Below are 18,129 nucleotides of genomic sequence, written 5' to 3'. Positions count from 1 at the left end.
TGGTATGAATAAGGCTTTCTGTCAAACACCTTGACCATAAATTAAAAGTTATTTTGTCGTTAAATGTTTGAAAGTGACTCAGATATCGAATCAGCCACAACTGTAGTGTATCGACCAATAAACTCAAATCCATAGTCATTCTGAACTGTAATAAAGTTACCGTACATCAAGCCAATGCAACGTGCATATCCCCTCTATTGATATGTGAAGGGTGATTAATGTCACTGCCCACTTCATTGGAAGCCAATGAATCACAATGCAACCCTGCAATCTTGATAAGAGCCACAGAGAGAGAATCAATAAGTGCAAAGCAGGAAAAGTATGTCTTGAGAGTCTGGAAATACTGATGAAAATGGAGGCATTTTCTCTCACCCATCAATTTGGTTACTATTCAGCACAGTTCTCCAATCAGCAATGAAATAAAGAGTATGCTGATCTGAAAGTCATAAATACTTTATGCGACTGAGCTATTCTTTCAGTGGAGTGGACACATTCTGCTTACTGCTGTCTACTTCGGTGTCTCACACACACGCACGCACACACGCACCCACCCACGCACGCACACACACAGCTTGCTGGGTTGTCACATAAAGTCGGATCGGCCGAGAGAAACTGTCAGCAGAAGCAAAAGTATTATTAGCTTTGACCTTTTGTGGTAAAATGTTCAGGTACAACACAAATGTGTTCTGCCGGTGTTTGGCTGACTGCCAATACCCAATCTCCTAGTTTATTATAATATCTTTGTAATACTTCTATAGCTTTATGTGAAAAGGGAATGAGAAGTTAATGTGTGAGGTTAATACAGGCCACTTGGATTACGGTCAGGGCTGCAACAAAGGATACTTTTTATTGCCGATTAATGTGGAAGTTATTTTCTAGATAAAACATTTAATCTAAAATAGTGAAAACATTTCCAAAGAAATGTCCCAGATCTCATGAAAGTTTCTTCAAAGTATGCGTTTCATTCTCAAAACCCAAAGATAATTAGAATAGTCAAATCCTCACCTTTAATTGAAATGGCTGATCAATTATCAAAATAATGACAAATGATTGTCTGTCAATCATCAACAGAGTCTAATTAGAGCTCCTAACAAAATGCAATACAACCTATCAATGATTTAGTATGAACAGCATATAGTCCGATTGCTTTTGGGGGGTTTAAACAGCAATGCTGTCGGTATATGTACCAGAGTGTGTGTTCAAGAAAGCTACAATGACCTCAGGTTCAGAAGTGGAAGTGCTAGCATCGCTCTAAAACATTTCAGTCCGTTTGGTTCAATTCTGCTGTTGTACCTTCACCTCGAAGCCCAGCAGCTCGTAAACAGAACCATCTCATGTCATACCTTAGCATACAGCACAATCCATTTGTTTACAATGCTTTCTTGGTGTAGCCTTCCCTGTTGGTGAATTAATCATCACTTAGCAAACCTACAATTCAGCCTGAGCATGTATGCATATATCTTTTCCTTTTATTTAAAATGTTTAACCTAAAAGGACTCCTGCTGAGAAAACCGTAGCCCTATTTCTCGCCGTCCAGGGAGTCCCTCCTCAGCTGCTTTTCTTTAAAAAAGTGTTTTCATTATCCAAAGTAAAGGTTTAAGAATAGAGAGTGCCGTACACTTTGCAGATATTAAGCCCCTTCAGGCTTTTATTTGATTGGGCTTTATAAATACAATGTACCTGACTTCTTCGGAATTAATAGGAAACATGTTCTTAAAAGAAAAGAAAAGGAAAGTATTGTTAGTGCATTATTCTCATCATTCTATCAGTATAATGAACATTATGAGGAAAGGCCATACACAGTCAAAACGGTGGTGTATTTATCTTTACCCTTTCACTATTTTAAAACGGACAAGAAACCAAGGACAGGTATATAGACTTCAGCCTCGGAGAGTCTCCACAGACTGAACTGATTTGCATACTGGTGTTATTATTAACATTTCTTGCCTCAAGCTGTTCCTGGAACACCTTGCTCTATTAAAACATGACAGGGATGGTCCACTGTTTGTTTTTTATCTCACATCTACAGAAGCTATATTGCAAAGATGAATACACCCGAAACCTTAAAGCAGAAGCACGAGTATTGATCTCTGATGTTGTTGACGTGCTGTTAAGTGCATCTTTTACATTTGGACATTAAGTGGTATATCATCCTGAGATCCACTCTTCTGCAGCTATCGTAAATTGGATCAAGTAGGAGTGGAGGTTTTTGTGAAATGATTTGTGAGGCTCTCCGTTTTTTTTTTTATAGGCAGTGATGGAGAGGTCATGTCCTTGAAAACCTGCAGTGTTTGATATTATTATATGTGTTTATTTGTTTATAGGCACCTTTGTAAATCTTTCCTATAGGCTGAGGGTTAACTTTGGCTTTGCTTATGTTACATGATACGCATGTTCTGAACATTACTTAAGGGGGGGGGGTTGGATGGTGAGATGGACACGCAGATGGTGTTGAGATTGCCTCAAAGGCATGATACAGTATGTGGTACTTTTCCATCTCACTCCTACACCAAAGTCTGTCACTCGCAATGTGCGGCTGAATGCATGCAAACACGTTAGCGGGTCCTTGTTTGATACACATCAACTGTAGACTGGAAGCATTTGTCAGGAGGAGAATGTCAGTCTATTGATGGTTAGGTCAGTGACTCAGGAACTATGTGTGAGATGTATTCAAGGACATCTAGACCCGAGGGAGGAATCGAAAGAAAGAGAAAGAGGATAGATGGAGAAAACATCATAACATGTGCAACATAATGCATGCATTAATAATCGTTTTATATTTAGTAGGTTAAATATGATCTTACCCATAAACTAAAGCTGAGCCTAATCGGACTGTGACTTTACGTTTTTGATTATGAACCACATTTTTGGACAAACTAAAAATGTAACCGGATGATTACGCTAGATGAAAAATCTGAATTTTGCGAAGGTTCTGAGGGGGACGTGAATGCCTGTGCCAGATTCAATGTCAATCCATCCAATAGATGTGGAGACTAAACAAACACAAACGTGGACCTCATGGTGGCTCTAAAGACATAAAAATGAGGGGATGATCAAAGCCAGTAGGATTCCTTCTCTGGGGGCCGTGCATGTTGTGCCAAAGTATGGATCAATTGCAGCTCAGTGTGATGCAGTCATGTTTGGTGGATTGCTCTTGTCAGGTTAGGAAGCGGGAATATCTTAGTAAAAGTATTCCGGTATCTTTGGGTTTCATTCATGAGCGATGGAAAAAAAGGATACTAAGATTAGCTTTTAACCATTGTTTGAGGGCACTGGCTGCAGCACTGTAGGCTTGGTATCACACTGTAAGTAGTAATAATAGATTTGTATTTGAGATGCAGCTCCTTTACTGTGACAGGAGACAGTTAATGTTGTTTGCGGCACTTGGTCAGGGCATAATTGTGTGAAAAAGAATCAGAGGAACATATGGAAAGCTACAGGGAATAGATGTCCTAAAGTGGCCTGGGAGTGCTTAGTGTTCCCCAGGAGTTTGGAGAAGCATCCTGGGAAAAGGATGTTTTTGCTGCTCTGCTTGCACAGAATCGGTCGGTCAAAAATAGATAAAGAAATATTTTGTTTCAGCTGGAAATTAAATAAACTATTGTCGGTTTGTTTTAATACATTTCCGTATGGCTTTAACACGGACATGTCCTCTGTTTGCCCTTGCTCCCACAGATAACCGAGCAGCAGCTTCGGCAGACCAAGGACCGTTTCCAGGCCTTCCTCAACGGAGACACACAGATTGTGGCTGATGAGGCATTCATCAACGCTGTGCAGAGCTACAATGAGGTACCAACACACAACAGCCCTAGCATTACTTTCACATTGAAAAAACAATTTGTTTTCCAAATGCAGGGATTTGATGCCTTGAAATGAAGGCCTAATTTTTCAAATGTAAAAATCCAGCTGACTTTTTATTATCTTTTCTACATTTGAAACAATCTTTGACATATGTGATGAACAATATGTGTTATTGTATGTGCGTCACATCCTCTGGATTGCTTTAGCAGCAAATTTAAAACCAGAAATGACCAGCTTTCAGTCTAAATGTGTCGAAAAAGCACAGTCCTCCTGTTATTTCATGTCAAAATGCTTGCATTCAGACGGCTGAGTGGTAAAATGGTGGCTGAAGCTTTTCAGCGCACAGATTATGAGTCAGAGCACGTGGCTTACCATTCATACAGTACACAAGGCATTACAGATAGTGGGAAATGTTAAAGACCAAATCCATAAAAGGAAAAACAAGCATTAGCCATTATGAAAAAATAAATGATGTGGTGGGAACCATCCGAAAACATATAGACTGCCATGGAGGTTAATTACAGGACGACCTGTGGGTGACAGCTTTTTTTAAATATATTTTATTTATATATATATTTAAGGTTAATGGGAAAGAGACTATATTGTATAGCTTAATACCAACAATGATTATGGGTTAAAGCTTGAAAAGGTTCCAAATTAGAATTGCAATCCCTTGTTGTTTAAAGATGATTTTTTACTCTGCTTTTGGAAAGCATAATAGTGTAAATACAGTATAAGTATTAGTTTTTTCGCTCTGGTTATTTGTGGCAGTAAGCCGTTTTTTTTTACTTTATTTATTTTAATTAACTCATCATCTTTAAGTGGCATCGTTATCGTACTGTAGCAACCAGGGATACTAATTACTTAAATGATGAGGATCACAGGTTGCTGTGTGTTCTGTCTATGGCAAATATATGCTCCCTAATGCTCTGGTCTGCAAAACTAGAAGCCAACATCCTATTTATATCACCCTTCAAACCTTTATTATACCCTACATACACCAAATGACAAGCGTAATGGATAACTGTACTGTAATCTCTCAGTACAGTTGTTGCTGTTTTTCGCCATAAAGGATTCTGAGAACAAAATGTGACTGTCAAGAGTGACAAAGCAGTCAGCTCTGTTGGTTACTTCGCTTGATGCTGTGACAATATAGCCTCGCCTGTCTCTGTCCCTGTTAGGCTGTCATGAGCAGGAGACAGAATGTAGCTTTGGCCGTGTTGAGTCACAGCTTTACATACATGCCTCTGATTTTTCAATTCTAATGTAATAGGAACAGTTTCCTTTGGCTGATGAAGACAGACATTTTGTGTTTGAGACAGAAAAGAATGTGACAGGAAAGCTATGCCATGTTCTCTACTATAAAGGGAGTGTTGGATGTCTTGCAAATGATAATAAATCATTTGAAATAAAAACACTTCTGTTTACCTCTTACAAAACTGCATTTAATGACATCTGGTCTCTCACGATGTAGGTGTTCCTAAAGAGTGACCGTGTGGCTAAGATGGTCCAGAGCGGCGGCTTCTCGGCCAATGATTTCAGGGAAGTGTTCAAGAGGCACATCGAGAAGCGCGTACGCAGCCTTCCAGAGATCGACGGTCTGAGCAAGGAGACCGTGCTCAGCTCCTGGATGGCCAAGTTCGACACCATCTACCGCGGTGACGAGGATCCACGCAAGGCGCAGCAACGCATGACTGCCAGCGCGGCCTCTGAGCTGATCCTCAGCAAGGACCAGCTGTACGAGATGTTCCAGAATATCCTCGGCATCAAAAAGTTTGAGCACCAGCTTCTCTATCAAGCCTGTCAGGTAAGATCTGAGTGCTGGTTCAGAAGTGTTTGAGTTTTTTTTAAATATGGTGGTTGGTGAAAGGAGGAAACATTATCATCATTATTTGCAAAGTAAATAAAATGGTTCTTAGCTGAAAATGACAGTACACATCATAATTTCTCTTGCAAATATCTATCTCAAAACAGCCTCCTCCTCTCTGTCACAAATGAGACAGTAATGGTTTAGTTCAGGTAGTAAGTGGATGGGTTACGAGCTAAAATGATTAGTCGATGAATCACTTAATCGTTCAACAGATAATTATTCTTTATAACAATTTTGATAGTGAATTAGTCATTTAACATGTTTAATTAAAGCAAACATTTTCATAAATGTCTAGCTCAAGCTATTTGGAGGAAAAGGTGTGTTGCTTTTTTTCTCTTTTTTATATAATAGCAATTTGAATATCTATAAGTCTTGGGCTGCTTGTCAGAAAAGACAAAGACATGAGCTCCCAAGACCAATCTTTGAGTTGGACAACAAATGCACCAGATTATTGTGAAAATGTATTTCTCTTTCTAAAATAATCCCCCATATGAAAAACACAATATTTGGTCTATATGAATAAAACAACTGTGTGATGTCAGGATAATTGACATATAATCACCAGATAAGAAAAATATGTCAAAGTAATCCATGGAATTTGAGATTTAAAGGTGGGGTAGGTCATTTTGGAGAAACCAGCTCGAGTGCGCTAGAATTTGAAAATACACAGCCGGAACAAATCTGCCACTTCCTTACAGAGCCCCTCCTCCAACACACACAAACGCGGACATGACCAATGAGGGCACGAGGTAAGTTTGTGCACAGATGGAAGGCTGACAGGCAGGTAGGCCATCCAGTTATTTTAGCCGGGCCGGCTCAGATGATTGGTCGTGCTTTTTACAGTACTACGGCTTCCACAGATGACATTTTTTTATGGATTTTTTGTCAAAGCACTTAAAGCTCCCATGTCATGCTTTTCCGGTTATTACCCGTCCTCTTGTGTGTTATGAAGGTTTTTATGCATGTAAACGGTGTGCAGAGTCAAAACCCTCAAAGTACACCCTGTAGCGAGTAAAACTCTAACACAGAAAATACCTCCACAAAACGCCTCGTTGGAGATACGTCACTGCCCATTTGAGTCTTCCATTTCGTTCCGGGTACGGCATGATGTCAAGCGGTACCCGGAACGAAATGGACCAATCCCGAAGAGCCGTTACATTACGTCCGCGGAGCCGTTACGTTAAGCCCCCGCTGATTGGTCCAAATTGACCGATCCACGGACTTCCTCACACACACATCTGTGTGCAGGGAGCAGGCAGCTCAGCTGATTTCTCCTCCCTGGCTGCAGGCTGATAACAGACAGTTGGAATCGCGGCAAAATTCTCTCTGCAGACCCATTCTCACAGCGTTTATCAACCTTTTTCTTACTCAATATCAAGCCACACTTATTGTTTTTACTTTGGCTGTGAGTTTGTGTGTGCTCAGGATGAATTTGGCTGTGTTTCGCTATGTATCGCTAACAAGGAAACAACACCTCCACGGAGCTCAGCGCGATTCACAACGTCCCGACCAATCAGAGCACACTGTGCTCACAGGGAGGGTGGGGGCTGGAGCTTTTGGAGCTACAACGAGCCGTTAAAGGCAGATAGTGAAATTCAGTGAATACAAGTAGTTTACAGAGATGCTGTATGAGAAACCAATGTGAGTTTGGAAAAATGCACCGTATAAATCTATTTTAGTAGACCTCAACAATGGAATTATGATCAGTGGAAATGGCCATGACACCTCTCCTTTAAGATATTCATTGCTAACGGGATGTTAAGAGCATTCCATGGAATATAACAAAAAGTGTATCTCGAGCCGGTTTCTCAAACTTACCTACCTCACCTTTAACCAAAATGCTTTTCAATAATCATCCTTTTCTTATTTAGTTTAATGATTAGATTTCTGAAAAAAATGTTTTATTGACTCTGGATGCATGTTTATTTATTGTTTTTTGCCGTGGACATCATGTTGTTGTTGTGTCGTTGAATAGGCATTGCTTAATAGTTAGATATATCTTGTGATACCAGAAGCCAGCAATACTTCATTGTAGTGGAGATATGTTGAGATTGCAGGTGGATAATAGTGGCCACTGGGGGCTTGAGCCAGACATAACTCTCCTTCCCTGGCTGTCTTTACTGCTTTACAGCTCTCTAAGGGAATGCTGAAAGCAGCACCGATGTATTCTTTCTACAGAAGCTTGATTAAAAGTCTCAACACGACAGGCTTTGGAGGAGGACGCTGACACATTTACATCTGCTCATAATTTAATGCATAAAAAGACATAGCTCTCCATTTCATTAAGATCTAATGGACCCACCTCTTGGAAGCCAGTGAGTTTTAAAATGCTGAATATCTTTGGACCGGGTGTCATCCCTCTTCAACAGTTGCAAGTGTATTGGCACAGATGGCATGAGGTGCTGTTAAACAAATTAGATTGTTGTATTCTTCAAATGTCTCTGGGAAAGATCAATAGGGTCTCTGCAGAGTGTTCATTTGTTAGATGCTTCTAAAGCTGAGGTGCAATACATCGCCATAGCTTCCAAATCCACTGTGCATTTTTCTTCCCAAGCCTTTGAAGATGCTTAACCTAGTTTTTCTTAATGTGCTGCCAGCAGAGCTGTAAGATCTGGTCAGAAATCTGCATGCAGAACAAAATACCATTTCCCTGAACAGATCCCACTCTGAACAATACTGAGCTACTGGAGAACATTCAACGATTCACGAACATAGCGTATGCTGCAGAAATGCTTGTGTGCACAGCTTCGTACTGCCATGAAATACTGCTATCTGACAGTTATGGATAGGTAGAAATGGCACATTTACGCAGGACATTGATGTGCAAAGGGAGAGATTGGTTTTAAATTGATCATACCTGCATGAAAGCAAAGAGTATCTCATTAGCAAAACATCAATTTAAAATATCTGTTTTAGTCCAGCTGCTTTCCCTTTTTGGAATGTTTTGCCATTCATTTGCTCTTATCATGAATACATCTGACTGTACTGATGTTGACTTTGAGCATCTTGTCAGTAAGTCCCAGCAGCCTTTTATTGCACTCTAAAACATGATATCACCAAAAACGATATGCAGCAATCTAGTCAGCATGGGCTCTGGCTGCTGGGAGTTGATGAAAGGTTTTCATGAGATTCAGCCAATTTAGATGGACTACGACTATAGTCTTCTCTCAATTACGCATTATTCTCTCTTGGCCAAAAGGGGGCAGAAGTACTCCATAAACAAGATAGAGTTGAAAAAAAACAGCGGCCAGCTTGCTAGACGAGTTTGCGTAATGCCCTAATCATTCCGAGGAGACAAGGAGCAACATCAACATTTATTTAAAGTCAAACGCATGGCTATCTGAAGAATGTAAGTCCGATATTAACTATTCTTTAACCTCTGCTTTGGTCTCCAGCAACTGCGAGAAAAACACTTGCGTAACGTTATCTGCATACGTAATTCGGTTAGACAGCGTACTCTACGCAAACCTTTGGGAAAACAATACACGCTAGAGTTTTTTTTACCTGGGGGGGGGGTCCACAATCGCATAGCATCTTCGACTGTATTTTGAGTTCTCACAGATGTTTACTGTCTGCTCGGCACTACATTGTTTGCCCGGGGCAAAACGGGCGAAGCCGACGTTCAAATCAAACATTTCCACAGTATTCCGTGCGCCGCCCGCGCTTCACCGGAAATGCTGTACTCTATTCCTGGGCAGGCACACTGTCATCTGGATCACAATAACGCTACTTTAACTAAGGCCTGCTGCAGAAAAACGGATTAAAATACGTCACGTTTTATTTCCTCTCAAAGATTTGCAAATGTTTCCTTATGACGCAACGTATTGAGTTCACTGCTCCAGTTCCGGTTTCCTGATGTTTGGAGAATGAATGTACTTGTTTGGTTGATAAGAGGGGTTCAGTGCAGTAAGTAAAAACAAAACAATTACCTTAAGAAGCTAAGAAGCTTTGCAGGACTGCATTTGTGGAGCAAGTTCTTTTGCAATATGACTATGAGCTAGCATTAACTTTTCATATTCAGTCCAGTGTGTGTTCATATCAATTTGTTATAGAAAATGCAAATGTCAGAAGGGAAGTTGCCAAATATAGCAGTCCATAACTCAAATATACCCAAGTTATTATGGATAACAAAGAACAAACATCTCATTCTTAAAAAAAACATGTGAATGTTTGGTGTTGTTGCTTACAAAATAACAGAAACAATTATTATCAACTAGTTTATTTTCTGTCTATAGCCTATGCTTATCTGTGTCTGCTGAAGTTAAGTTTATTGCTGGAGGTGTTTTAATCATTGATATTTATTCACACCAGTGGATTTACAATTTTTCACTAATCTCAAATGGATGATTAAATTACTAAAGCCTTAGAGGCAAAAGCACATGAGAATTCCCACCCCTATGATCTATAAATCATGCACTCCCCCTAACTAACAGACTTTTCTTCTTTAAATGTCTCGTCAGCAACTGTTATTTGGGAATTGAGTCCTGAGCTCTTCCTGGTTCAGCCTGGCTGTAGCTGATATAATTGCGTAATGGAACACATGGACGCACCCACATGGACTTGGTTTGAAAGACAATGATTTCTGTAAGGTAAAATGAAAAGATTAGATTTTTCCCTATGAGTGACTCCTTCACCTTACACCTGCTAATCTAATTGATCAATACGATCAAAGGACCAAATAAACCAAATCTCTCCACTAGACTGAAGACATTTTCTCTGAGTAGATTAAGATGTTAGATGCCACGTTGGAAAATGATTGACAATGTCCACTCATTAGCACATTTCCTAATTAGCATGCCTATACAAGAAAAGCTTTCTTTCCCACTGCACACTTTTTCACACGCATACAGACACATAGTCACACACAGCAAGTCTAAATATAGACCAGCTGCTTCAACTCCTCCACGTCCCATCCAGCTCCAATGTAGCCCTGTCCGCCCAGCCTTTGTTCTCTACAAGAAACCGCCCCCTGGCTGGTTGTGCTATCTGCTGCTAATATCCCAGCATCCACCTGGGGATCTGTCATCAGCTGGGCTGTTAACTACCCGCCTGCTTCTGCTCCGTCACCTTTGAACTTCTGTCAGTTTGGCTAACACTGAGGCGTTGTCACCTTTATTTAGCTGCCGTACTGCTGTCAGCTTCAGTAACATAGAGAGAAACTTACCTTTTAGCCAGCCTCATTTTATATGGGATTGCCTGTCCACCTATATCGAGCCTGTGGGCCATTGACAACAGTGACCTTTCAGTAGTTGTAGGCTTGATAAGATTGGGGTGCTGAGGGGCTCAGTAGGGGGTGGCTTTTGGTTCACACAGACACTGACCTCCAGCTCTACTTCCTCCCACTGCCAAGGCTGTCTTTGCCTTTCACTGCTGCAAAGAGAGATGGGACTAACAGAAGAAACTGGCCCCATCCCCCCCTTCACATTACATGCTTCAGAGTGACTCCTCTCATGTTAGCCGACATTTTGCAGACAAGCTCGAATCGACACATAGTCACAATGACCAATATGATCTGCTGCTGCAGTAGTATGCAGGTTTTGCAGTGTGTAACATTGCCTGGACATATGGATTTAGGCCCGTTGTGTTTTGTGGGATGGCGAGGCTCAACGATGAGACAATACAAATGCAGTGTCAAACACAGACAAGCCAAGCTGCTGGATTTCCAGGCATGGCAGTGACAGTTCTTTTGGGATTGCGCAAGTCAGATGTCGCTGGCACCGCAGTCCGAATAGTGCCCAGAGCTGTTGAGTGTTTTGACAGGCTGCACAGATCGCCAGCAGCAGGGGGGAAAGGTTATGCTCAGGCACGGCTCAGGCAGGAAGGAAGGCAATCTGTACCAGTCACAGTAATGGATGCGGGTGAATCTGGTTTCTGCTGTTTGGACATGGCAATGAAAAGGGGAAACCTTGTGCGTGTGAGACTTCCTACAGCAGGATGCTTACCACTGTTTAAGTGTCCCTGTGTGGCAGAATAGTACTGACTACTACTGTGCTGCAAGTGCAGACATTCTGCTGCAGCTGGTGGCAAGTCTGATTATGTGCTCTACTAAACAGGAACTCTGGGTTATGTACTGTAGCAGGGTGGCTGTTTAGTGGCTAGCACTGGTAACTACTAGACTTGACGGTTCACACTGGCTGTCCTCTAGTTAAGAGGCCATGTGGGTGACATCATTTCATAATGTACACCTCAGTGAGCAAAATCAATTACAGACATATGTAAGGCAGGACAAATCCATACCAGCAAATCATCTAGATTTACAAAAGCTAAGCATTCTGCATGAAGAAAATGCTCTACCACGTGCATGACCTAGATGCCCATAGTACTGTTTTGAAGTGTGTTTTCACCACTCTGTGTGGTTATTTATTTTTATCATCCATGTTTTGTGTGTTAGTTGATCTCAGTCGTAGCTGTGCTTTTAACGGCTCCACCATGACTTCGGCTCATTCCCTCTTTAAAAGGATTGCATGACGGGGCAGATAATCAATATAGTAAAGCCTGAAAGACACGGCCTGTTAACGTAATAATAGTGGGTGAAATATCATAAGGCACCAAGAGGTGAGCTCTGGCATGCGTGCAGAAGGAGACTAGAAGAGTTTAAGGCATTGTATCACAAAGACCAGGGATACCGTTGGAGTGGAGAAACCATACAGCTGTGCAGGGATGACTCTCTCACATTATGCTCATTCTTAGAAGTCTTTTGGCTAGCTCTCCTTCGTTGGGGTAATATCTCATGTTGTTTCTTTGTAAAAGTTGATCTCTTATTTGACTTGCACAGTACTATTAATACTAAATGTACAAAACTAAAAGGTTTCAGGTAGTTGTTTTGCCAAAAAACTATGGTAACTCCTTGTGTGAAGACAGACATTTATAAAAAAGATATACATTTTTATGGAAAACAACCCTTTTCTCCTGAAAATGTAACATTTACCTGTTGCATTGAGTCAACAGTGTGTTTTGCTCACATTGAAACTCACCCTGGTTCCGCTCCTTGCTGTTTGGAATTTTTTCTGATTAAGAAAAGTTATAGAATTGAAGCAGATATAAACTCATAAATAATAAAAAGTGGATGACTTTTCTAAGTAAAATTGTCAAACAGATTAAGGCTCATGTTGCCATATTTCTACTGCACATTTTCACTTTTTCATGCGTCCACTATAAAAAACCCAACTGGAATATATCCTTTATGAAAACTAAAGCAATATATTTTTTCCCCCAGTGTTAAAATACATGTTGTGTGTAAACTTCATGGATTTTGCAATGTATTATCACCCGAGTGAGAGCACATTTTCATTTTTCACTCAAAACTTTCACAACAACCCTGTGTGGAAAGGTTTGTGACTCCCAAGGTACAACTGTGCTGCAGATACTCTGTCTCAATTAGGCTCCTGTCCTCAGAGGAAATGGTGGTGACTAGTGAGTCACAACATCACATTTGACAAGAATGAGCCATTTTGGCTGAGAGAATAACTGGAGACGTGAAGCATATAGAAGCAGAGAGCAGGAGAGAGATGTCAACCCTCTCTTTCATTTCCTTGTGTCAGCTAATATAAAACTCTCGTTCATTATTGATGTGAGAGAGCTGTGAATTTCTCTGCATTTCATTACTCCAGGGCAAAAACTAGGCTAACAGATGTCAGACATCTTCGCCCAGTTATTGTCCAATGAAGGCCGTTTTTCAAACATTTTCAAGAAATTACATTACCACTGGTTTTGTCTCAAAAGTGCCAACACAGTGTGGAATGACTCATTCAAGTCAAAGCTCTTCCTTAGCCCCGAGAACACATTTAATTTGTATAAATTCTTTCACTGCCCCTCTCTCAGATCGACCTTTTCAGAAGGTTAACATTTCTTCTTCTGATTAAAATCAAGATGGAAATGAAACATTTCCAAACACTTTTTTTAAATACCTCTCTGCAAGCAGTGTTCCATTCAGGGTCTCTATGGTGATGGCAGCAGCATGGTTCCTATGAGTGATTGATGAATTACCTTTTGATTTTGCTCTATTCATGTGTGCTGCCACACCATGCTGCTATGATTGCAGCCCACTATACCATTATTCATCTATACCAAATAAAAGGATCACCAATGGTCACATGTTAGCTTATATACTGTACAGGTAATTCAAATACTGCTTTAGTTCACAGGAAGTATTAATGGGGAACTTTATGGATTTTACACTTGACTACTTCACATTTATAAAGCTATGTGTGGCTCCAGAGTGAGCCAAGCTAAGTCTGATCATGTGCCTCATATGATGTCCATTGAGGCGACATCAATTGAGGCTATAGGTGTGAAGTTAGAATAAATGAGCTTTTAAAACCTCTGAACCCGGCTCCTTTTCTCTGCCCAAGGTAATTGGTTGGCTATTGTCACTTGATTGCACACCTTCCTGAAAACATTGCGCTATAGAGGCTCCAGCTGTCAGTAACTTCACAGGGGGGATCTTGATTCAATATGTATGCAACACATTTCTTTGTGTCCACCACTCGCTTTTTTAACATCTTGCTGTTAAAGCAGAAACCTATGATTCCACGTATGTCTCTTAAGCGGAACATGTCCACAACAAACATGAGTTGACAAATGTTGTGATACTTGGTAATGGAGGTAACTAGTCATCACAATGTGCATCGTTCCATTATTTAGATTTAAGCTATACAGGCTCATTTATGTGCAGGTCACAAGAGGCAGTTATCTCAGCATCCACTGAGTGAATTATCAGGAAATCATTTAATTTTATAATTAAATTGCATTAATAAAATACATACTCAAAAACCCTGAACATGCATTGTCTCATGTTATCAGTTGTGTATGTACATTGCATTATGTGTTTTAATTGAGGATTTCTTGAAGGTTTCATCTGTCATGGTCAGATAATGAAGCTGGGAGCTGTTGACCTTTGACACTGACCCTTGTTTGGTACTTAAGTATATCTTGGCCCTTGATGCGACCTCATTGACCTGCTTCTCTCTTTGTATCAATAGTTGGACAACCTGGATGAGCAGGCTGCCCAGATCAGAAGAGAGCTGGATGGTCGTCTTCAGATGGCAGACCAGATTGCCAGGGTGAGTCAGACTCTACGGGGGACTGTTTAATATGCTTTGTTATATAGTTAACATGTCAACACTGTGGTGTAAACATCACTGTGGGAGCTTCCACCAACAGCTTCAAAGATTGTACATTTTCAAAGAATGCATATTTGCAAATTGTACTATACTTCTGTCATACGAGGAAGGGAGACACCTACTGTGATGTTTTCAGCATTTTGGATTCTCCTATGTTTACCTAATTGTTAATTGTCATCAAGAGTGTGATTTGTATTCCTGAGCGTTTTTCTGTTTTTTTTCCCAACAGGGTGGAAAGTTCCCCAAATTTGTGTCTAAAGAAATGGAAGCCATGTTCATTGAGGAGCTTAAGTCCTCAGTGAACCAGCTGATGGCTAATCTGGAGAGCATGCCAGTGTCCAAGGGAGGGGAGTTCAAACTCCAGAAGACGAAACGGGGACACAATACCTCCATCATCGACATGGGCCAGGAGGACGAGAACACACTGTCCAAGTCTGATGTGGTTCTGTCCTTCACTTTGGAGGTAAAGTGCATTGGGAATCTGTCTAGAATGTCAAGTGAAATGTGAAAAGTTGCAAAGTTTTGATAATTATGACGTAGTATTTCTAAATATAGCAAGATAGAGCAAACATTATTTCATCAGAATATCTAAACTTAATGAAACTACAGCTGGCTATACAAGATCTCATAAATCAGAGCTGTCATCGACTACTTGTCTGCTCGAGACTAAGTATAGAAACAGACAGCAGACCTGTTCGAAGGGCGGAACAGACGCTATGTGAAGAACAAACTCACACACACACACACACACACACACACACACACACACACACACACACACACACACACACACACACACACACACACACACACACACACACACACACACACACACACACACACAAACCCTTTTACCTGCTCCTTAATGAGGAATGTGAGTCATCTTGTTATCAGCTTGTCTGAGATGAGCTAACACAGAACGGGGAGCAGTCGCACCTCATTTCTTATGATGCATTGCTATTTCAGATTCAGTCAGTATTTCATGTGCAAATAATGTGACACCGTTTTTTCTGTTCTATCACACATTAGTGGGCACACATTATATAAATATATATAAATGCTGAAATTATTTGCACAATATAGCGGCAATTTGCTATTAGTGAGATGTGATAGTTTTTCCTTTTAAATAGGTAAATAGCTATTTCTCAAGTCTGTTTATTTTGTAATCGGTTCAGCTACAACTTGGACTTTTTTTGAGAACCACGTTGAAATAATCTCGAGTACAGTCTTTAAGCCCCCATAAAACAGACAGACACAGTCAGACAGAGATTCCTCGCCTTATAATTTGATGTATTGGCAACCAGACAAAGACATTAGTGGATGTGGTGGATGTTTTGATTCAAAGTGGATGCCTTTCTCTGACAGCACATATTTCTGCCTTTGGGTTTCCCACTTAGAATGTACTGCTACAATATGAGAGTGACCCCTGGCACTGTTAGTATTATATTGTATTCAATGAGCGATTAAAGACGTGTAAGAGTATGCCCACAAGCAGATTGAGCATTGAGACTCGTTTCTACAGAAGGGACGGCCATAATTCTTATGGGCTGTTCCAGTAGAAAGTCGGCTAAAATCTACATTTTATTAATATCAGGGCAATGGCAGAAAGTGTAAATTGTAATTGTGGCTGGCAAAGTATTTCTTACATTTCTGTCAAACGGAAGGATTTGCCGCCTTCACATCCTTTGTCGACTTGTTGCTCTATGGCCTGTTTCAAAAGATGAGTCATTCTCGTCTGCAAACTTCACTGAGGTGTTTTTGGTGTTTTCTAGGTGGTGATCATGGAAGTGGTGGGGCTGAAGTCTCTGGCTCCGAACAGGATTGTCTACTGCACCATGGAGGTGGAGGGAGGCGAGAAACTCCAGACCGACCAGGCAGAGGCATCCAAGCCAACGTAAGGCCCTGAACAATTTTGTTTTATAAAAATATAAAAATCAAAAGAATCAGATGATGCTGAGTCTGCTTTCCCCATATAGATAGCTAATAGCTGTTTCAGTTATTGTGGTGAGGAATATGTAGATATAGATTCTCACTGAAAACTTCAGAGAAACACCTCCCAAATGTATCCAGCACATTGTTTGATGGTGAGTTTATCCATTTATGTTTTCATTTGGCAGCCAAAGCTAAACACGTGAGCCAGTTAAGACTCCAAATAATTATGCCAGAATAAAATAAATAGGGCTTTTTTATTTGTACAAATGGTAAATATGGTATAATAGGAAAACAGGCATTATCAACCGAGTGTTTCCATCAGCACTGCTTCAGTTGAGTCTCTGGTATCAGGTAGGAGTTTTTAATTATTTTTTGCAGCCACAATTTGACCTTTTGAGTGTCAGAATATTTTTGTATATATTTTTACATTTCCTAATTATTTCATTTCCTAACCTTCTTTCATTTCTTTCATCTTATCCACATTCAGTTATTCCACTACTGCCGGTAATTTACAGGCTTTTTTTGATTATTAATTTCATCCAAAGGGACATTTTTATTTTTATGAATAATTGTTAATATCCCTCCATATTTTAAAACTGTTTATTTAAAACATGCACTGATAAGAGTTTGCACCATTCATTTAATGATCCTTTGTGCCTCCTGTGAAAACCTTCAAATGCCCTTGCTGAAATCCATTTGCAAGAAAATAGTGTTAACCTATACCAAACTGCATCTCAGTGGGTTTTTGATTGTGGTGCTCACATTGGTTTCTCTGATGCGTCATTCACTCTCAAAGGCACTTTTCTTTTGATGCACTGTATTTAAAGATAAATGGGACTGTGCAGCCGTGCTAAACATACATTTTCCTTTTTTCCAATTTTTCTATTTCAAACATATTTATTATTGGGACCAGAGTTCTTGCAGTTAGAATACACCTAACTTGTATCTGCACTTCATCTAAAATCTAGTTTTAATACAGACTTTGTGTAGTACTATGATTGGCCCTGATCACAGACCCTATACTGTACCTGTGGGAAAGCAAAAACCTTTCCTATCTCTGTTTTCCTTGACACATTCATGATACACAGCTGAAACCAAAACCCTTTTTTTTACTGAATAATTTCAATTTCAGCTGACCAAGTTGTGATAATTCATGTGTAATCCCACAGTATGTCGAGCATGAAAGGGAATAACATAGTTTGTAAATTCCCTTCGTTTCTTTGAGAGTCCCAGCAGTTTCCACATATCCTAAAATACTTCACTCCCTGTTATTCTAGACTAAATCCATAACAATGATGGTGTCCTGGTGTGGTCGAATATAACTTCTGCTAAATATATCTACCTTTTTTCCTCATCTAATTAATCAGTATTGCATAGCACAAGATACAAGAGAAGAGGTCCATG

At 40.2% G+C, this 18,129-nt stretch overlaps 1 protein-coding gene across 10 annotated transcripts in view; it reads left to right on the top strand.

Annotated features, from left to right (window-relative positions):
• The window catches only part of cadpsb (Ca2+-dependent activator protein for secretion b), a 61,201-nt gene that overhangs the window by 11,041 nt on the left and 32,031 nt on the right, over window positions 1-18,129 (top strand). For all 10 annotated transcript variants that reach the window (XM_034139458.1, XM_034139466.1, XM_034139464.1 and 7 more), the window contains exons 2-6: window positions 3,676-3,789; window positions 5,276-5,608; window positions 14,653-14,733; window positions 15,023-15,256; window positions 16,566-16,687. In XM_034139458.1, coding sequence (XP_033995349.1) covers window positions 3,676-3,789; window positions 5,276-5,608; window positions 14,653-14,733; window positions 15,023-15,256; window positions 16,566-16,687 — 884 coding nt within the window. The remainder of the gene's footprint in view (window positions 1-3,675; window positions 3,790-5,275; window positions 5,609-14,652; window positions 14,734-15,022; window positions 15,257-16,565; window positions 16,688-18,129) is intronic.

This window comes from Trematomus bernacchii, unplaced genomic scaffold (assembly GCF_902827165.1).
Source record: "Trematomus bernacchii unplaced genomic scaffold, fTreBer1.1, whole genome shotgun sequence".
Classification (NCBI taxonomy): domain Eukaryota; kingdom Metazoa; phylum Chordata; class Actinopteri; order Perciformes; family Nototheniidae; genus Trematomus; species Trematomus bernacchii.
The sequence above is the reverse complement of the archived record's forward strand: the minus strand, read 5'-3'. Positions and strand labels throughout refer to the sequence as shown.